The sequence below is a fragment of the Pan paniscus genome, chromosome 5 (genome assembly GCF_029289425.2).
Source record: "Pan paniscus chromosome 5, NHGRI_mPanPan1-v2.0_pri, whole genome shotgun sequence".
In the NCBI taxonomy this organism is placed as follows: Eukaryota; Metazoa; Chordata; class Mammalia; order Primates; family Hominidae; genus Pan; species Pan paniscus.
In genome coordinates this window covers 109671730-109693581 of record NC_073254.2, presented here as the reverse complement: position 1 = coordinate 109693581, position 21852 = coordinate 109671730, and the positions used below count along the sequence as shown (strand labels likewise).

The following is a 21852-nucleotide window of genomic DNA, read 5'->3' as shown; positions in this document are numbered from 1 at the left end:
CCTGCATTAAGATGGAACCAAGCTCAAAGCTGAGGTTCAGAGCATTAGATGAGTCTACCCCAAACAGCGAGACCCTCACCTGAGGACACTTTAGAAAGAAGCCTCAGATTTATTTATTTATTTAGCCAACGTGGCTAAGGCAGGGGATTTATAAAGGAAATACAGCTTCTTTGTGAAGAAGCGATACCCATGTGACCTTTCCGGTCAGCTCATCCCGAGGACGCCTCAGTCATCAGTAGGACCTGCTCACTATAGATGCTGGGCATGGGGCATCAGAGGACCTCCCCTGTAAATGGCACCAGCTCATATTTGCTGATAATAGTACAACACTCAAGACTCTATGTGGGTAGAGACTTTCTTAAAACATTAACTGGTTTCCTAGTCTGTAATTGGCCAGACACGTACTGTAAGAAATGATAAACCAAAGATGAAGCATGAAGGGAAAATGATGGGAGAAAAGCAGTATTTCCAAGTCTTTTGATTCTTCTTCTCACATGCCTGAATGATCCCTTAGAAAATTGCCAAAAAAAGAACACTTTAGAGATAGTCCCCAAATACTTTTTACATTTTAATTTCTAGATGTTAAGGTTCAAGTATGCTCATGAAGTTATTTTCTGAAGTGACACAAGAAAGAGAGAACGTGAGAATCTGGTTTTGTTCACCCACATTATTTTTGAGGTCAGCGCGGGACCCGGCCAGCAGGAGGACGCGTGTGCTCTGGGAGTGGCTGTTCTGGCAGGCCAGGTGCAGAGCTGTGTTCCCCGCCTTGGAGAGAGGCAGAGAGAGGGAGGACATATTAGCAACATGCTTCCGCACAGACTTGCATGCCTTGCAGAGGGGCAGTACTTACTCGGGGGAAAAGGCAACGCTCACATTCTCTGCCTCTTGCCCGATGGTTTCAGTGGGGATGCTTCAGAGGTAAGAACATTTAATTTGGAGTCTGAACAGGCAGAAGAGTCCTATTTGTCATAAAACCTTGGTTCCAAGTCCTGGCTCTGCAACTTATTAACTAAAAGCCAGCCTTTTCAAATGCTCAAATTCCTTACCTGGGAAATGGAGCATGACCCCCACATCCTAAAACTATGGGGATTGACTCAGAGTGTCTAGGAAGGTGTTTTCTTAACACACAATGCTGGACACATGCACAGTACTCAATTCCTATCAGATGACTTCCTGCCCCACATGGGCAATAGCTGTGGTTACAATCCCTGCCAATGGTGGGCTAAAAAAAGTAAAACTAGCCACTTCCTGGAAGGGCAGGCTAATGCAACTGAGATTTAACTTGTTAGCCTTTTTCAAGTCACCCATTCTTGTATTTTTCTTGAAACATCAAAATTTTAACTATGGACACCAGGCCCTGCCTTTCAGGCAGTACAGTTGCATCTATCACTTAGGACACAGATTGAGACCCTCTTGCTTTTTGGGTCCTTCTTGTTTTTGAGAACCTCAAGAAACCACATCACAATGACAACCAAGGGTCAGAATAAGGTCCATAGCAATACTGCAGGAAAAAATTGCAGGACATGAACAGAACTTTTGAGTCTATGGGAGTAGGGCATGTGAGGCCGCTGATAACCCCTAGAAAAGTAACAAGAAAACAAGGCCGTGTGATAGGTGACATTGTGTCATCCAAGAGCCTGCAAGCACTCAGGAGGTTAAACACAGAAGCTCCGCGTTGGTTCTGCCGAGCTCAAGTGCTGGGTCAGGCTTGCAGGTGCGTGGGCTCAGAGCATTACACTGCCTGTTCATTGCTTCTCCCTCACCTAGTTCACACCCTTCTGGATCTCACAGTCCTGGCTGCCGATACTCCAGTATATCAGATTCCTGATCTTTTAAAAAGAGAAATGAGTTAAAAAAAAAAAAATAGAGGAATACTGGATGCGGCCAGTTTACTTATCCCCCTTCTCTTCACCTTAGCTCCAACCAGCCCTGGTGGACCTTTTGTCTCACTTTTACCTCCAGGCACAGGGAGGATTACAGGCCTGAGGTTCTAGCAGGCTCGCTGGTTCTCAACCCTTGGGTGCACATTAGAATCACCTGGGGAAGCTTTCAAACCAGCCCTGTGCACAGCCACAACCGTTCTAGGGACTCTGATTTACGTGGCCTTGGGGATGGGTATCCAGCATCCCTATTTTAGTACTGAAAGTCCCACATTCCGGGAAACCCTTTAGCCCAGGGCAAACTGGGACAGTCCATCACCCCAGGCCTGGTCTTCAGGTTTTTTTTTTTTTAAGTTTTGTTTTTTTTCCTTTTTCGTTTGTTTATAGTTCCCCAGGAGGGTCTAACGTGCAGCCAGGTGGAGAACCACTGCTAGTTTAGTTCTCAGCAACAAGGGGTCTGCCCAGGTTTTAAAAACCCTACTCTCAAGTTGTCTGCAAGTTATGGGCTTCATGGCAACCACCAAATACGTGTTGAATACATGAGTGAAATGAAAGAAATCTGATGCCTCTAGAAATAGATCATACCAAAGCTTATATTGCCAATAAGGAAATACCAATGATGTGGAAAAGCATTTGCATCAAGAAAATTAAAAACCATAGGTTTGGATAAACAAATTGTGGTAGATCCACACAATGGAATACTCCTCAGCAATAAAGAGGCGTGAACCATTCCTCCATGTAACGACATGGAGGAATCTCAAAAACATTATGCTAAGTTTAAGAAGCCACACACAGAAGGCCGCATACTGTATGATTCCATTTACATGACCTTTATGAACAAGCAAAAGAGATCCGTGGTTGCCCGGGGCTGGGAGAGGGTGACTGGGGGCCTGCCACCAGAGGGCGCAAAGGAACTTTAAGGGGCAATGGAAACATTCTATATCTTATGGTGGGGGTTACACAACCGTATACATTTGTCAAAACTCACAGAACAGCGTGACTTCATACCTATATCTCAAAACCTGACATTAGAAAATGTGACCTAGGGTAGATATATATGTAGCAGGCGTTTTTCCCCACCCTGAGTAGTGGGTACTGATTTCCCAGACAGGAGCTGCTATATCTGCTGAATAAGAAGGATCTTTCTACGGGCTATGGCTGGTACAAGATGTCCCTCCCTTTGAGACGCACGAGTTTCCTGACCTGTCCTTCTGAAGCCATTTTATTTACACAGAAAGAATTTGTGGGCTGGGTGCAGTGGTTCACGCCTGTAATCCATCACCTTGGGAGGCCGACGTGGGTGGATCACAAGATCAAGAGATCAAGACCATCCCGGCCAACATGGTGAAACCTCGTCTCTACTAAAAATACAAAAATTAGCTGGGCATGGTGGTGTGTGCCTGTAGTCTCAGCTACTCAGGAGGCTGAGGCAGCGTAATAGCTTGAACCCGGGAGGCAGAGGTTTCAGCAAGCTGAGATCGCACTCCAGCCTGGCAACAGAGTGAGACTCTGTCTCAAAACAAACAAACAAACAAAAAAACGTGGTGATTACAGGCCGGGTTCGGTGGCTCACTCCTGTAATCCCAGCACTTTGGGAGGCCAAGGTGAGTGGATCACCTGAGGTCAGGATTTCAAAACCAGTCTGGCCAACATGGTGAAACGCTGTCTCTACTAAAAATACAAAAATTAGCTGAGCGTGATGGCAGGTGCCTGTAATCCCAGTTACTCGGGAGGGTGAGGCAGGAGAATCGCTTGAACCCGGGAGGCGGAGGTTGCAGTGAGCCGAGATTGAGCCATTGCACTCCAGCCTGGGCAACAAGAGTGAAACTCTGTCTCAAAAAGAAAAAAAAAGTGATTACACACCATCAACTCCTGTTCCAGACCATATGCATTTTGAAGAAATGGGCAGCCACCCGCCTCCTGAGCAGTGAGCCAGGCACTACCGGCGATATTACCGTACGTAGCTTGCTGCTCTCAGACCTCAAGCTTTTGATCCATGAGGGAACCATGAAAAATATGAACTAGGAAACGACAGCACAAAGCTGCATGCGGTGCCAAGGGAGAGTTGCAGAAGCAGCCCAGTGGGTCTTTGGGGAGGGAGAGGGCCTGGGGCCAGGTTGGAGGTCTATAGGCAGGAATGAGAAGCAGGCCAGTGAGCCCCACTCTGAGGGCACAGGAGGTGCTCTAGGGGAAAGGAGCCAGGAGGAACTCCAGAGGTGGGCCGGCAGAGGCTTATAGACAGTGTCAGGCAGGAGCTTTATGGGAAGGTCGCTGAGCAGAGGAAGAGCAGGATGAAAGGAGGGACTAGATTTGAGCCTGCCAATCTGCTTGAGGCATCTGAAATAATCCAGGGCATGCTTAAGAATGAGCATGGAAAGAGGAACAGGTGTGAGACTTGAAGATGTCCTAAGATGTAATGAGGGACTGGAGAGGGGAGATGGATGAAAATGACGAAGGCATGGCTTGCTTAACTATGCTCTCTAATGAACCAATGGAAAAGTAGTGAGAGCCAGGAGATTTCACCGGAGGGCAAAGCCACTGAGGTGGGTTCTCTTGCTCCCACAGAGATTACGTTTACAAAGGAGTTTCAGGCTGTCATTTCTATTTCCTGCAGCATGCAAGGTCTGGAGAAGTCACTTCATTGATGGGGTATATTTCTATAGCTTGATTTGCCTGGCATTGCTGTTGAAGATCTTGTATGCAGATGTCTGTGTGTCATAAGCTAGAGATACTATGGTTTCAGATTTGACTTGGCCATGAAATTGTACATATATATAGTGTGTGTGTGTGTGTGTGTGTGTGTATTAGGGAGGGTACTTACTGCTGCCCATTGTCCCTAGGCTACTGCCAGCTAGAACCCCATTCTAGCCCACCTGATTCATTATCCTACCACTATTAGCTGAAGCTACCACTCTGTGATGTGGCAGTGCACTGTGGGAAATTCTCAGGCCCCTGCTACAGACCCAATCTGGCCATCCAGGGAAAGAAAAGAGGGTAAGCCCTTTTATGACCCTTCTTACCTCAACTGCAAATATCTCCAGAGTACTGATAACGCTTTTTTATTTTTGAGATAAAATATATCTCTTGGCATGGGCACAGTGGCTCACGCCTGTAATCCCAACACTTTGGGAGGCTGAGGTGGGCAGATCACGGGGTCAGGAGTTCAAGACCAGCCTGGCCAACATGGTGAAACCCCATCTCTACTAAAAATAGAAAAATTAGCCAGGCGTGGGGGCACATGCCCAGCTACTTAGGAGGCTGAGGCAGGAGAATCGCTTGAACTCAGGAGGCAGAGGTTGCAATAAGCCGACAGTGTGCCATTGCACTCCAGCCTGGGTGACAGAGCGAGATTCTGTATCCAAAAAAAAAAAAAAAAGTCTCTTCACCCAATTGTAAAAGAAATAATGGGTTCATTTTGGAAAATTTGGGAAAGGTACAAAAATAAAAATCAATCTTAGCCTCAATTCCCAGAGATAACCACTGTTAATATTCTGATGATATTCTTCTGTGCTTAAATTTTTAAATACACAAATTTATATTAAGCACTGGGACATGTACTATATATGATCTTATATCTCTCTGTGATGTTCTTTAACAGTGGAAAGCATTATTTTCAAAACTAGGATTTTAATATTAATTATATTCCACTGTATGAATGAACCATAATTCTAAGTCTCCCTCCCCACAGTTAAAAAATATAACTACTGCTGTCATGAACATCTTTGTTGGTAAAATTTTACTGGTTTTATTGCTTATTTTTTTCTTTTCCATATTTCATTTCAATAGCAGGTTTTATTACCTTTTTAGGATAGAGTCCAAGAAAGGTAGGTACCAAGTAAAAAGGACCTTTTTTTTTTTTTTGAGACCGGGTCTCACTCTGTCACCCAAGCTGGAGTACAGTGGCACGAACTAAGCTCACTGCAACTTCCACCTACCAGGTTCAAGCGATTCTTGTGTCTCAGCCTTCCGAGTAGCTGGGATGACGGCATGCACCACCACATCCAGCTAATTTTTTGTATTTTTAGTAGAAACAGGGTTTCACCATGTTGGCCAGGCTGGTCTTGAATGCCTGGTCTCAAGTGATCCGCCTGCCTCAGCCTCCTAAAAGTTTGGGATTACAGGCATAAGCCACTGCACCTGGCCAAAAAAAGGACCACCCCCCGCCCCCACCTGCCCCCACGACAGTCTCTCACTCTGTGCCCAGGCTGGAGTGCAGTGGTGCAATCTTGGCTCACTGTAACCTCTGCTTCCTATGTTCAAGCGATTCTCCTGCCTCAGCCTCCCAAGTAGCTGGGACTACAGGCATGAGCCACCATTCCCAGATAATTTTTGTATTTTTATTAGAGATGGGGTTTCACCATGTTGGCCAGGCTGGTCTCAAACCCTTGACCTCAGGTGATCCACCCACCTCGGCCACCCAAAGTGCTGTGATTACAGGTGTGAGCCACCATGCCAGGCCAAAAAAGGACCATTTTAAGGCTCCTGATTTGTTTTGCCAAATTGTCTCCCAAAGGTGGCTATTCATATCACACTTTCCCAGCAGCATCTAGGGGAGCCCACTTTACTAATTTTCGGTATTAGCATTTTAAAGTTCTTTTGCTGATTTTTTTAATGCCAACTCCATTGTCATATTTTTTGAATACAAAAAAACTATGGGACAGTAATCGCATGTAGATTCCCAGCAGCAGTCAGGGGCTTCTCACATAAGCAGGGTTTTGGCGCTGTTGATGCGCTTGCTCCTGACCTGGAATATCAATCAGCTTCTAGCCTTTTCTGCAAATGAAACTTCTGGGCCGAATGGACCTTCAGGTTCCTCATGCCACTCTGGGCTCTCACTCTTCTCACTGGAAGAAGGCTCCCACAGCGGGAGAAACCCACAGCCATCCTCACCTGTGAATGAGGCATTCTAGCACCTGCCAGGCCTCACCTTGTTCTTGGCAAGCACGTTGGCTCCTGCTTTAACGAGCAGCTTGGCTGACTGGCTGAAACCATGCCAGGATGCTTCATGCAAGGCTGTATTCCCATCCTAAGGAAGACATACAGGTGGGAAAGCCACATTACCCAAGACCTAATTCTTCTCATTATGATCAATACATCACAGTGGATTTTTACGGAACACCAGAGGGCCTTTCTCAATTGGACTTTCTCATCTGAGCCACAGACTACAGAAGATGATTTGAGTGGTAAGTTTCTCCATTATCCCAGAAATGATACATAATAAGAACCATTCTAGATGCACAGAAGAGAAATGAATCCATGATGAACCATGGATGATTGTTCATAAGGCATTAGAGGTTAAGTCCCTCTAGGAACCCCAGTTGAGAGAGGCTCTAGGCCCCATCCACAGCTCTCGTTTAACAGAAAGCATCATCAGGATAGCATGCCATCTATTTCTTCCCACCTCCACCACCCTTAGAGTCTGCTCTGCTCCTGGCATCAGAGAGAACCCTGCAAAGATCAGGCAAAGGAAGAGGCCATCTTCATAAGATTCAGGGGCCTGATCGATTCCCCAACTTTTTTTCACTGAAACTTAATCTCACCCACCTTAATTCAAAAGCCTCAGGGCCCCAAACAAATAATGAACAGGGACTGAGGAAACAGTGATTTGGAAATAAAACAAGTATCCTCAGTGTGTGGCCTTTATTTTTTGAGACAGTCTTGCTCTGTCACCTAGAGTGGAGTGCAGTGGTGTGATCTCGGCTCACTGCCACCTCTGCCTCCAGAGTTCAAGCGATTCTCCTGCCTTAGCCTCCCAAGTAGCTGGAATTACAGACATGCACCACTATGCCTTGCTAATTTTTGTATTTTTAGTAGAGACAGGGTTTCACTATGTTGGCTAGGCTGGTCTTGAACTCCTGACCTCAGGTGATCCACTTGGCTTCCCACAGTGCTGGGATTACAGGCGTGAGCCACCGTGCCCGGCCTAATGTGTTGCTTTTAAATAGAAGTCATTTAATGAACATAGCTCATATTTGCTTAGCTTACTATTTTAAACAAAGAAATATCATTAAGTGCAATGAATTGAGTGGGGTGGGGGCGGGAAGGCAGGAGTTCCAGGGAGGGAAGAGCCCGGAGAAGGAAGGGTGCGGGGCAATCAGCAGAGGTCAGCGCAGGTGCATTCTCCAATTACATCCAGGCTCTGGCTTCAGCTTTAACTCAACCACATCCATGCCCCTAGAAACAGCTAAAAATAAAGGCCTAACACAGCTGACCTCCACAAGGGGAAGTCTAGGGTCTCAAAGGCCAGGGGATGGGGTGGTTGCTGGGAACTGTATTGGCGGTGTGTGGCCCGGGCAGTGGGACTGACTGCAGAAGGAGGAAGCCAAAGGAAAGGGGGGATGCAAGGGGCAGGGGGCACAGGGTATGGGGCTTCTGGGTGCTGGCAATGAGCTGCTTCTTGAGCTGGGTGCTCACACAGGTGTGTTCTGCTAGTGAAATTCAACAAGCTGCACACGTATTTGTCCACTTTTCTGTATGTATATTATACTTTAATGAAAAGTTATTTTTAAAAAGTAAAGCAGAGTTCTTCCCAGCATAGCCTCTTTAAAGAAAAAAAAAAAAAAAAAGTAAGCAGAGGCTGAATTGCAGTTAATTGTGAAGTTTTGTGTTTTAAGATTGTTTGAAAATGTAAAAACATTAGGTTAATATGTAAGAAGTCATTAGGATTCCTTAAATAATCAATTTTTCTTTTCTTTTCTTTTTTTTTTGAGACAGAGTTTCGCTCTTGTTGCCCAAGCTGGAATGCAATGGCGCGATCTCGGCTCACTGCAACCTCCACCTCCCGAGTTCAAGCGATTCTCCTGCCTCAGCCTCCCAAGTAGCTGAGTTTACAGGCATGCGCCACCATGCCCTGCTAATTTTTTGTATTTTTAGTAGAAACGGGGTTTCACCATGTTAGCCAGGCTGGTCTCGAACTCCTGACCTCAGGTGATCTGCCCGCCTTGGCCTCCCAAAGTGTTGGGATTATAGACATGAACCACTGCGCCTGGCCAATTTTGCTATCTATCAATCTTATTTATTTATTTGTTAAGAGACAAGGTCTCACTCTGTCGTCCAGGCTGGAATGCAGTGATGCAGTCATGGCTCACTGCAGCTTCAACCTCCTGGGCTTAGCAATCCTCCCATCTCAGCTTCCTGAGTAGCTGGGACTACAGGTGTGTACACTACCACGCCTTGCTAATATATATTTTCTTAATTTTCAAATTTTTTGTGGAGACAGTGGTTTGTTATGTTGACTAGGCTGGTCTTGAAGTCCTGGCCTCGAGCAATCCTCCCACCTTAGCCTCCCAAAGTGCTAGGATTACAGGCGTGAGCCACTGTGTTTGGCCCAGTTGAGCTTACTTTTTTTCCCCTGCAATATAGTTTAAAGAAATTAACTTGCTCACTTATCTAAGAAAGTAAAGAGAAAGTCTGGGGGCACATCCCTTACCCCCCCACCCAGGCCTACATAGGTCCTTATTTCTAGATTTTTTTCTTTACCATTTAAGATTTATGTGGTTGTCACTGGTGCCATAGAACAAGGAAAAAGATTTTTAAAAAATACAATTGGCACCTGGGCACAATGGCTCATGCCAGCATTTTGGGAGGATGAGGTGGGAGGAGCACTTGAGCCCAGGAGTTCCAGGTGCAGTGAGCTATGATCATGCCATTGCACTCCAGCCTGGGCAACAGAGTGAGACCCTCTCTCAAAAAAAAAAAAAAAAAAAAAAAAAATTACAATTGCCTGGGATACCAGATAGTGTTTCAAAGGAATTTTAGGCTGATTATGTTAAATCATAAGTGGTAAGACAGGAATTATAATACCTCAAGGACTCAAAAGTTTCCAGAGCGGGCTCCTCCAGCTCCCCTGAGCCACTGGCTTCCCTTGCCTTGGGGAGTAAGGAAGCTCAGTGTCCACTCACCTTGTCTTGTCTGTCCAGGGCACACCCTTCGTGGATGAGCGCCGCGATGATCTCCGTGTTCCCCACCACTGTGGCCCGGTGCAAGGCGGTCTGGTCCCCCTGCAAAATGACACAAAGGCAGGAACAGCAGTCAGCTCCCCTGCACCCCCTGCTTGCACTACTCACTTGACACTTGGACACAAGGACCCCTCCCGTCCCCACACAGAGCAGAGCGGTTATTCGCAGAAGGGCTTGGTTACCACAGGCAAGGCGGGCTTTGTGGTCTTGTTAGTAGACAACGCACGCTGGCAGAGAAATTTTGTTCATAAACTAAGAGGGGGACCTTAAGCTGACAGCAAGAATGGCCCTCGGCCACAGAGCCAACCTCAAAATGAGGGTCAGGCTCTCTCCTGCCATTCAGGGGCTATGACTATCACAGGTGTGAAGAGTGGGTGTGAGGGCAGGTGTGTGCTATGCAATTAAAGCAGCAATGCCTGGAATCTCTACTGCCTGCCGAGTTTCCAGCTTGCAGGGGGACCACTGTCCAGCTCTGCCAGTTAGCAGCACTCATGATTTGATGACAGGCGGGTCATTTGTTCATTGACCTGTACTAGTCAACGGCAATGCAGGGGTTTGCCCTGTTTCATCTGAGGACTCCAGGGACTGCAGCTATCACTGCATATTTCTAAGAAGCCTCTTCAGAGAGTTCATGACAACATCCTCACTGATTTATGCTGCATTCTGAGCCCTCTTCTCTGTGATCGGATTCCTGGGATTGCCGGCCGTTGTTCTCCTTTAGGCGCCAAAGGGAACTTGACTCTTCCTAATTGCAGTTGAGTGAAGGATGAAACACTCCCAGAGGTAAGCAGGTCAAGACTGTAACAGGAGAGTTCTGAAGTCTCTAAGAGCACCCTTTATCTCTGACAGGTCCTCAGGAAGCTAAGTTGAGGTAAATCAAGCTGAGCCTGTGGTCCAGCCTTGAAAGGGAGGATGGGTGGGCAGTGTGGAAATGTTCTGGTGGAAAGCAATGAGCACGAGACAAGGGGTCAGGAGGCCTGGGCTGTGCGTGGCTTGCTAGAAGCCTGTCACCCTGCTGGACCTCAGGTGTGTCACCCTGGATGATCCCAGGGTCCCTCCATTCCCTTCTTGGATTCTATGATGTGGCTGGTCAGAGTTTTGTGAAGTTTCCCGGCAGAGCACCAGAGGGGCAAAGAAAACATTCTGGGGCGTCCCTGGTGCTTGGCCCAAAAGAGGACAGAGGCCATCATAAGATAAAACAGATTTTTTAAAAGAAGGATGCACTGCTACCTATAAACAACCTTAACGAAATACTGATTCTACTTACTAAACTCCCTAGATCTGTAACAAACAATGCACATTAAAAACATGTAATCTGAAACAAAGTTCTAAAGATAGATGGTGGTGATGGTTGCACAACAATGTGAGTGTACTTAATGCCACTGAACTGTATACGTAAATATGTTCAGACAGTAAATTTAATGCTATGTATATTTTATTACAATAAAAAATCCTAGTTAAAACTCAAAATTGCTTTCTTAAAATTAAAAAGTCTCCCTTTAAAAATCCATGAAAGGATTTTTCTCTTTTAACTTTTTATACTTTTTAATATTTTCCAGCTTTTTATATTTAACACGGATAACTTTAAGCATCAGGAAAAACCGCTACTTATTAGAAGTCTGAGCAGAAACAATACCCCAGTAACAGGACTGTCCCTGTCACAGACTCTCTTCCCACTGTTCATTTGTGGAAGGTAAGGAATTTCTGCAGTGAGGGGGGGTCAGGACACTGAGGACAGGTCACTGTCCTCAGCACTGCCACCGCCGACCTCCCCCTTCAGCATCCTAAACTATTATTCCTGTTGGCTGGTTTTCTTCTCATCCACCTTCCCAGACCCCTTATTCAAAGAGAACCCTTGCAGTGGTTAAAAAAAGAATGTGGCCGCTGGGTCAGTGGCTGCAGGAGGTAGGCTGTGCCATTTGCGCTGTCTACCTCAGACCTCTTAGAAAGCAGTTCTAGACAAGGAAACTAGTAATTATATGAGACACTGCCCAAGTCTCAACTTTTTGTTTTTGTTTAGAGACAGAGTCTCGCCCTGTCACCCAGGCTGGAGTGCAGTGGCGCCATCTTGGTTCACTGCAACCTCTGCCTCCCAGGTTCAAGCGATTCTTCTGCCTCAGCCTCCAGAGTAGCTGGGATTACAGACACTTGCCACCATGCCTGGCTAATTTTTTTTATATATTTTTAGTAGAGACAAGGTGTCACCATGTTGGCCAGGCTGGACTTGAACTCCTGGCCTCAAGTGATCTGCCCACCTCCGCCTCCCAAAGTGTTGGGATTACAGGCGCGAGCCACCGTGCCTGGCCCCACGTCTCAACTTTTTAAAATTTCCATAAGATTTCCAAGACTTCCCATTTCTCTATCAGAATGGTGATGGAATTTCCCAAAATAGGCCTCCAGTGCAATTGATGATTACTGACCTGCTAAGAAAGACGGTGCCCTTCTTAGCAAGAACCATGCGACTGCAGCTCACGCTTTCAGGGTAGTGCTGACTTGGTTAGATTTCCACTTCTTACAGGCTTTTTAATATAACCACAAACTACTTACACTCTAGTGCTCTTTGGACCAATAAAAACAACCTTTTTCCAGGACAAAACTTATCACTCTGTATTGTTCATAAAGTATGAGCAACAAGCCCTGAGCATATGTGTCGTGTTAGCCACTCTTGCTGTACAAATTATTTCACGAAGGGCCTTCACTGGATGATACGGCATAGACTAACCTAAGCCTTGGTTTAGGTCAAATATTTTTTATCATGTTTCACAAGCTGCCCTCTAAATTATGAGTTGAGGCATCTTTGGAGCCAGAATGGCACCAAGTTATTTATTACTTGCTTTCATCATCAATCTACTGTATTTGCTTCCTTTGAGAAAATTTTCCTTTGTGAAACTCTAGCTCAATGCAAGCAGCTCAATCTAACTTTCAGTTCAGACCTTAGGAGGAAATTTCCAGACTAGCAAGACTCAAGGAAATCTAATGACTTGTGTGAGGTTGCGGCGAGAACACATATTGTCCTAAGCTGCTGGCAAAGGTCCTGCACACCCCTTCCTCTAGGGGACCTTTTGGCTGTCCTGCCTGTTTCCAGGCCACAGCTCCCCCTCCAGCCGTCCTCTCAGACAGAGACCTCATCGAGAGCCCGGGTCAGATAAACACTGCTGTCAGGCCAGGCTCGGACTCTCCCTACCAAAAGTGGCTGTCCTTGGCTGTACTGCTAGCTGTGCTGACACTAGCTGGAATGGTTCTGGAGGACTGAGCAATACGCCTTCTCAGGCTTTGAAAAACCCGCCCTTCTCAAGTAACCAAGATGAGAATTAAAGGCTCTGACGTGAGGGACACGAAACATGTAAACAATAGCTGCCTCAGGTTATCATCTCGGATCTATTCTTCCCTAGAATACAACACAAACAATTTAGTACCTTGAGGCCCTCAGTTGAAACAGGGTCAGTTATCTACAAATGGACTCTTTCCTCCTATAAGATTAAAATTTACCATTGAAACATTTCCTCCTTGAAATGACACGAAGAACAAGATGTGGCCTCAATACATACAAGTGGCTACTTTGACATAATTCTTACCTGCATATGATACCTAAGTCAATCATGAAATTCTTAAATGCTGGGAAAAGGTAGAGCACTCTCAACAGTGTTTACTGAATTATCTATTTGGTGAACATTTTGAGACAGGGTCTCACTCTGTCACCTATGCTAGAGTGCAGTGGCATGATCTCAGCTCACTGCAACCTCCACCTCCCAGGCTCAATCAATCTTCCCACTTCAGCCTCCTGAGTAGCTGGGACCACAGGCATTTGCCACCATGTCCAGCTAATTTTTTTATTTTTTGTAGAGATGGAGTTTTGCCATGTTGCCCAGGCTGGTCTCCAACTCCTGGGTTCAAGCAATCCTTCCTCCATAGCCACGCAAAGCACTGGGATTACAGGTGTGAGCCACCAGGCCCGGACTGAATATTTATTGACTCCCTACTATGTGCCAAGTCTAATTCTCTCATTTTATTGATGTCTAATTCTCTCATTTTATTGATAAGCCTAGGACAGCATGCTTGGACCAGAAATCAAATTGTCGAGGCTCTTTGCACTCACCCCAAGCTGCTTCCAACCTGTGAAGTCATTAACCTTAGGACGAGCCTCAGAAAAGGTCAGATGCATCTGTGGGGTTGGGACTGCCTCTTTCATAAAGTAAAGCATAGCCACTAGAGCTGCCCCAAAAGCATTTGTTGAATGATTAACTATAAGAAGCAGAAGGAAAGACGCTGTAGCTGGAAACCTGAAGGGCCTGCAACCTTGCAGTTTGGCACTTTGATTTGGAACATGTTGACCCATTTGCGAAGTACGTGAACTGCCAGCTCTCAGTTTTCCTGAGACAGTGTTTCTCACTTTGGGATTTTAAGAGCTTTGGTGCCTATAAGGTCTAAATCTTTCTTTTGAAATACTGTTATTTTTCTTTCCTACATGGTGAAAAAGAGTGAGTGTAGTGTTGGCAGATTTCAGTCATGCAAGGGTGCAGTGTGCCCCTCTTCAAGAGGAACCACCCCCATGTGGCACAGGCAGACATACTGCAAGGAAGCTCAAGACAGGTTAGGTGTGTAAAGCAAGTTGCTGACCTCTTTTTCTCTCTCTGATCTTCTAGGGTCCTTCCTAACCTTCCCTCTGTGGTTTTTCTTATTTTTGTCTTCTTTCATGGCTTTCACTGTGGCCACAGCATCCTGGACTATTTCTGAGGCGGGAGCTATGTGATTGCTCATTGACCAATCAGAGATGGCATTAGCGCTCCAATGAGAGTTGACACGATTGGCAGGAAGCAAGAAAGAATTTGCTCCTGGAGTTGCATAATCTAAAGAACTGGTTTCCACAGGTTGAAATTCATAATAATCCCACTCCAGGCCACTGGAGGTCATTCTTCAACTAATTCTCAGTTCTTACCATGCCATAAAGATCAGTATCTGTAGAATATGAAGTTAGGAGTAAATTCTTCATATCATTAACATTCTCTGTTTCTACCCACCATCCAAGACAGGTAACTTCTGAGATTTTTTCAAATAACTGATCTCCTAGATTCTTTAAAGGACACACATCAAGAGTTTTCTTCCTTGATTTCTTGCATGTATTTCAAGGCTGGTCATCAACAGCATGGTAAATACACAGAGAACAGGCATGGATCATATTGCTGGCAAATGCATTTCTTCAGAACTAGTGAAGGTCAATTCTACCTTCTCCACTCCCAATTATTTCTTGTTGTTGTATTTTTATTTTAATTTATCTGGGAGAAGCAATATATGCATTGTCTCTCTAGGACAAGGAAAAGATGCAAGAAAATACCTTCAATAAATAAAAGGGACTCTCTCTGTCTAAAAGTAGAGCTGGCTTTTCTTCTGCTGACACGTCTCACTTTGGCTACCTAAGAAAATTCTTGCCTGTTTCACTTCCTACCTTGCCTGGTATAAACAGCAGCAGTTCTAGGAAATTAGCAAGGCTTTTGCTGCATGAGAACACAGTGATACTTAGAGCCCAGGATGTGAGGCAGGGGTGTCAAGTTGGAATGGGTTAGCATGCCTGGCATTTTGGCCTTGCCACTGTGGCAAGCAAAGCCTTTAATTATGCGAAGAGAAGACCAAATGCATCCCAACATGTTTGCACCAGTAATAACTCAATGCCCCACCTTTTCTGTGGCCAAAATCTTTTCTCTCTCCTCGTATTTTTGTTCCTGTCATCTAAGGATATGATATAGTTGAGAATGTTATGATGACCATAGTGCAGGAAAATAAAAAGGTATTATGACCTAAGGTAGAAATCAATGGCTTAAAGCTAAATCAACATTTTTTGAAAATAACATCTTTGATGACCCAGCAAGTTCCAGATATAACCAGAGATTTATGAAAGACACTGGATGGCCTTCTGCCCATGCATAAAACAGTCATAGTTATTTCTTTGCAAGTACTGTCCTTCTTACTGTGTGTTTGCCAAGTTTTATGACATTATACACAGACCCAAAGAAAACTAGAAGCACTTTAGTAAACCACACTGTAGCACATCTGAAGATGTGAAATTTGAATCACACTCTATAACTACAGTTATTAAAGGTGAATTTGGAAGAGGTTATAAGTGCAAACACTCCAACATTCTGTGTTCCCCATAAAAGTTCTTATTTCTTAGAGTTCTACTACATGAATTAGTGTTGCAACCATTTCTAAAAATAGTTTTCAACTGTATTATCAAAAGACCTTTTCCTAATAGCTGTTGGAGGACAATTTATATGGTCCTTTCTTAGAGAACCACCTTCTCCAAAGACCCAATAGGGCAGCCCACTGTACTAGGTGACTCCACCCCAGCCACTGCTGACTCACTCAGGATTGGCCACTTGATGCCAGAGGAGCCAATCAGAGTCCATCTCTAGATAACCTGAATGAACAGACTCAGAGCTGAGTTGGTTGATGGCCATGTCTCAATAATAGCATGGTGGCAGAGTAAACTCTTTCTGGAGGCCTCCTTTTTCTTAGATTCCGTGAGATCTGTGTCTTCCCCCAACTCCCCAACTTGAATAGATCATTTTCCATGTCATATTCACTGACCAAGAGAAATTAAGATGAGAAAAAAATTAAGTTTTTAATCCCCATTTTTTATCCAACGGTAAATTTGGTCATTGACACACATTTCCGGCAAGTCTTGCCCATACTCACTAATGTGCATGTGTGTGTCTCTTTATGCTGAGACAGGACACAGGCAAAAATCCCCTTTGAGGCATTTTGTACAACAGAGAGGAAGTGATCACTTGAATAATAGACAGGAAGTGAACCATGATGGAGAACCACCCCACACTCCCAAACTCTAACTTGCTACTGAGAATGGGCCTCAGAGCAGGTCTTCCAGAGGAAGTTCTTGCCGCCACAGAGACCAAGATGCAGCTAAAATGTGCTGGGAGAGCATCTACTACCCTCCCATCTCACAGCTTACACTTTGTGGATTTCTAGCCAGAAAACCTCCCCTGCCAACTCAGCCTGATAGAATGATGGCTTCTACTCACATCATCCTGGACATCAAGGTCGCAGCCAGCCTTCAGCAAGATCTGGACCACAGGAAGATGGCCCTTATTGGCAGCAAGATGCAGGGGAGTCCGGCCATGCTGTGAATGCAAAACGAACAATGATTTCGGAACAAGTCCTCAATGCTACTCCCTTGGGAGACAGAGGGCCTAGAGCAAGGTTTGCATAGGGGCTTTCGGATGATCACTCCCTCCTGCCCCTTTGGATTGGCAGGAGATTCTTATGGGTTAACCAAAATTCAAGTTTGTCTCAGTTAACCTTGGCTATTGTCATTGCAATCAATGAACACGATATGTTCAAAATGTGAAGATTTCCTTTAGTGCATTATTTCTACTCTCCACTCATCAGACTATCAAGTAGCAAAACGAGGGGTTTTGTGCCTTCTCTTAATTTCTCACTGGTGCTAATACTGAGGAATAATGAAGTGGCCATGATGAATCTGGGCAAGAGGTGGGAGAACAGCAAGATGTCATGGTCATCAGCCCCAGAGGAGTCCAGTTAGTAACAGGTGAAAATTAAAACTGTTGATTGAACTGATTAGGAAAGGTTCTACCTTTTTTTTTTTTCTTTGAGACAGGGTCTGACTCTCTCACCCAGACTGCAGTGCAGCGACGCCATCTCGGCTCCCCACAACCTCTGCCTCCTGGTTCACTTATTATTTACTCATCATCCTCTTGATGGGCACCCAGGCTAATGCCAGGCTAACCCAGGCTCAAGCGATTCTCCTGCCTCAGCCTCCCGAGTAGCTGGAATTACAGGTGCACACCACTACCACCTAGCTAATTTCCGTATTTCAAGTAGACAGGGTTTCACCATGTTGGCCAGGCTGGTCTTGAACTCCTGACCTCAAATGATCCACCCGCCTTGGCCTCCCGAAGTGCTAGGATTACAGGCATGAGCCACCATGACTGGCCGGTTCTTCCTCTTTTTTAAAAAAAATTCTACGCTGGTTGTAGTAGCTCACACTTGTAATCTCAGCATTTTGGGAGGCTGAAGTGGGAGGATCACTTGATGCCAGGAGTTTGCGATCAGCCTGGGCAACACAGCGAGACCCTATCTCTATAAAAACATTTTCTTTTTTAAAAATTAGCTGGGCATAGTGGCATGTGCCTGTAGTCCCAGCTACCTAGGAGGCTAAGGTGTGAGGATCACTTGAGCCCAGGAGGTCGAGGCTGCAGTGAACTGTGATTATACCACTGCACTTCGGCCTGGGCAACAGAGCAAGACCCTGCCTTAAAAAACAAACAAACAAAAACACTAAACTGAAATTATGAAGTATTTCAACCACTAAAAAATATAAGTAATATTCTAAACTTCACATAACCACCAACCATTTCAAGAAAAAAAATAAATCATTCACATTCCTCGTGAACAACTCCCAGGTCTCATTTCTCTTCCATTCCCAGAGGTAACCACTCTCTCAAATTTGGTATGCATCACTCCTTTGCTTTTCATTATATTTTTTACTACATGTTTATAGTCAAAGACAATATATATAAACATTGTGTTGCTTGTTTCAAACCTTAGTTTTTTTTTTTTCTTTGAGACAGGGTCTCACTCTGCTGCCCAGGCTGGAGTGCAATGGCATGATCATGGCTCACTGCAGCTTCAACCTTTTGGCTCAAGCGATCCTCCCACCTCAGTGTCCTGAGTAGCTGGGACCACAGGCATGTGTCACCATGCCCAGCCAATTTTTTCTATTTTTTTGTAGAGATGGGGTTTCACCATGTTGCTTAGGCTAGTCTTGAACTCCTGGGCTCAAGCGGTCCACCTGCCTCGGCCTCCCAAAGTGCTGAGATTGCAGGCGTTAGCCACTGTGCCTGGCCTAATAGTTTTCAACTATACAATATAATTTGGCATTTTTTGTCTAACCTTATATTTTTGAGTTTTTTTTTTCATGTTGTTCATGTAGTTCTGGTTCACTTATTATTTACTCATCCTCCTCCTGATGGGCACCCAGGCTAATGCCAGGAGGTTGCAGAACACAGTGTGTTCCTCTCCTTGTGCACCTCAGTAGCCTTCTTAGCCCTGTTGCTGGGTCATAGAGAAGACCATTTGCTTCAAATGCTCTAAGCATGTTGGCTCCCAAGGTGCCACATCAAGGGTGACATCCAGAAGAAATAACACTTTTTGATGTGAATCAACTTCTATCTAGAGAACTGCACTGCCAAACTCCAAATTCTCAAGCAAACATGTTTCCTTTGCTTTCCCCTACAAGTTTCACTGTGAAGAAACATTCAAACATCAATGAACCATGGCCCCACCCATGCTGAAGCATACCCCTAAGGTCTTCCCAAAGGCCTTCATTGATACTCTAGCAGGATACACATTAATGATTTCAAGAAATCACCAGTTTGCCATGGGTAATGAGCCATGGAGGAAAACAGAGATAACAGACAATAAAGGATCTTAATTTCTCCCCATGAAATGTGACCAAAGCACTAGAATGATTCTGGAAAGAGGTCAGAGCTTACTTTAATCACTCCCCAAAAAAGTGGGCTATAAAAAGCCTTCAGAAAAAGGCAGCATCTGAGATGAAGAGTGACCTTTCTCTGACAGTGACTGTGCTCAGCCACGTGCTCCCTAACCTCGATTCTTCCAATGAAATCATAGCTGATCAGATAGAGTGGCATGACCAGGTTCCACTGGCTGGGCCTGGTCCCCAGCTTCATCTGTCACCACATATCCTTGTCAAGGACTTCTTGACATTGAGTATGTGCCCTTCACAAAGTTTCCTAAGACATTCTGAAACACAGGGGAGTTCATCACATGAGGACAGAGAAGTGTGTGCTATGAGGGAGGTGACAGCATGGTGGGACACAAGTGCTTCTGGGCAGCTGGAAAATACAGACCAGCAAGGAGAGAAGCTGCCTGGGGAGGCTGGAAAGAGGCCAACAGACCCAGGAGTACTTTTTTAAAAATTGAGATGGAGTCTCACTTTGTCACGCAGGCTGGAATGCAGTGGCGTGATCTTGGCTCACTGCAACCTCTGCCTTCTAGGTTCAAGCAATCCTCTGGCCTCAGCCTCCCAAGTGGCTGGGACTACAGGTGCGTGCCACCATGCCCAGCTAATTTTTGTATTTTTAGTAGAGACGGGTTTCACTATGTTGGCCAGGCTGGTCTCAAGTGATCCTCCCACCTCAGCCTCCCAAAGTGCTGGGATTACAGGTGTGAGCCATGTGCCTGGCAACGTTTTTTTGTGTGTGTGTCTCAAGAGATCCTCCTGCTGTGCTTGGGGTCCCAGATGCGTGAGTACCTCCTGATACTCTGACCATGGAATTCCCAGCTCCCAGAACCATGAGGAGCAAATGTCTGTTGTTTAAACTACTTACTCTATGTTACCTTGTTAGAGAGGCCAAATGGACTAGGACAGGTTCAAAGAAGATCACTTCTGGGAGGGCACTTTAGAAACTAAATTACCAACAAGATGGGCCTGGATTGGAGGCACCTTTCTAATCCAAAGTCAGTGAAGATGGAGAAATGAAAGGCCAGAGGCATCAGAGCTTAGTTTGAATCCCAGCTCTGACTAATAACACCTGTGTCATTTGGTGCTTAATCCCCCAAACTAAGCATTTTCTCATCTGTAAAATAGGAATAACCTCCACTGCCCACTCCACAGGCTTGAAATAAGGACATGAGGTAACGTCCATCATCTAGCATGGGTCTCCCTTCCCTCCAGCTGTCCTTAGCCCCCACCCCAGAGGACACCCCAACCATTCCCTCTGCTCTTCGACACCCTACACCTTTGCCTTCGCAAAGACCAGTGAGATATTTCCAACGTCAAACGGATTTGGGTGAAGAGTTGGATCTCTTCCGACCAGAAGGGCTATGGCTGGAGGGTCCAGGTACCCACCAGCCAGTCCTGGCCCTCTTGTCCACTTCCATTTTTGAAACGTAAACTGTGGTTCCCAGTCTCTGTGTCTCTTCTTGGAAGGGCATTCTTCACCAAGAACACCATTCTCCAAACTATGACTTCCCTGTTTCTCCAAACTATGACTTCCCTGTTTCTCCAGCAATGCTCCTGGCCTCGCACAGCACTCAGGCTCCCTGTCAGCAAGGAGGTGTGACATCCTGAGAGCTTCAGGAGCTGAGCTACAATGGCACAGGAGCTTTTCTGAGGAGGGGCTGTGTTCCCTGGACATTCTTGGCTCCTTTTCTGGCCTCTGGTTAAAGTACAGCAATAGTAAAGGCAGTAATCGGTTTCCTATAGAAGCTGAAGCTGTCTCCTCCGTCCTGGGGCTTTCCTAGCACAAGACCCACCCTCTTAAACACACACCACCTACCAAAGGAGAAAAGCAAGAAAGCAGCAGACATGTACTTGGTTTTCCAGAACATTCTGTAGTAAATAGCAACAAAAATAGAGCCCTTTGGAGAAGAGGCTGCCCCTATCCAGCACACAGGAATGCCCCCAGGCATGTCTGACTAATGGGAAAAGCTGGAACCCCTCTTAAGGGTGAAGGAGCAAATAAAAATTGATCCTTAGAGGCACCTTTGAATGACTTAGACTTAAGGATGCAACTGCTCTCATTTCCATTTCCATGCCCCTAGGACTGGCCACAGGAAGAAATGGGAACAACAGAAAAGACCATGTATTAACGAATAAGAAGTTTGGGCCAGGCAAGGTGGTTCACGCCTGTAATCCCAGCACTTTGAGAGGCCAAGGTGGGTGGATCACTTGAGCCCAGGAGTTCTATAGCCTGGGCAACATGGCAAAATGTCATCTCTACCAAAAATTACAAAAATTAGCTGAGTGTCGTTTTGTGCGCCTGTAGTCCCAGCTACTCAGGAGGCTGAGGAGGCTGGATGGATGGAGCCCAGAAAATCAAGGCTGCAGTGAGCTGTGATCACACCATTGCACTTCAGTCTGGGCAACAGAATAAGACCTTCTCTCTAAAAAAAGAAAGAAAAGAAACAAAGGACGAAGTTTTAAAGCATCAATTTGCCCTGAGTCCTACCCCAGT

At 45.5% G+C, this 21852-nt stretch overlaps 1 protein-coding gene across 13 annotated transcripts in view; it reads right to left on the bottom strand.

Annotated features, from left to right (window-relative positions):
- ANKRD6 (ankyrin repeat domain 6) overlaps nt 1-21852 on the bottom strand; it is a 71329-nt gene that overhangs the window by 20798 nt on the left and 28679 nt on the right. For 3 of the 13 annotated variants that reach the window (XM_034962518.3, XM_063604958.1, XM_034962517.3), the window contains exons 1-4: nt 14456-14764; nt 9782-9880; nt 6808-6906; nt 667-765 (exon numbers count right to left, since the gene is read on the bottom strand). In XM_034962518.3, the coding sequence (XP_034818409.1) occupies nt 667-765; nt 6808-6906; nt 9782-9880; nt 14456-14749 (591 nt within the window). In that variant the 5' untranslated portion in view covers nt 14750-14764. Of the gene's footprint in view, nt 1-666; nt 766-6807; nt 6907-9781; nt 9881-14455; nt 14790-16872; nt 16972-21852 lie in introns of those variants that run through there. The other 10 variants (XM_003822878.7, XM_034962519.3, XM_008976489.4 and 7 more) reach the window with 7 other exon arrangements.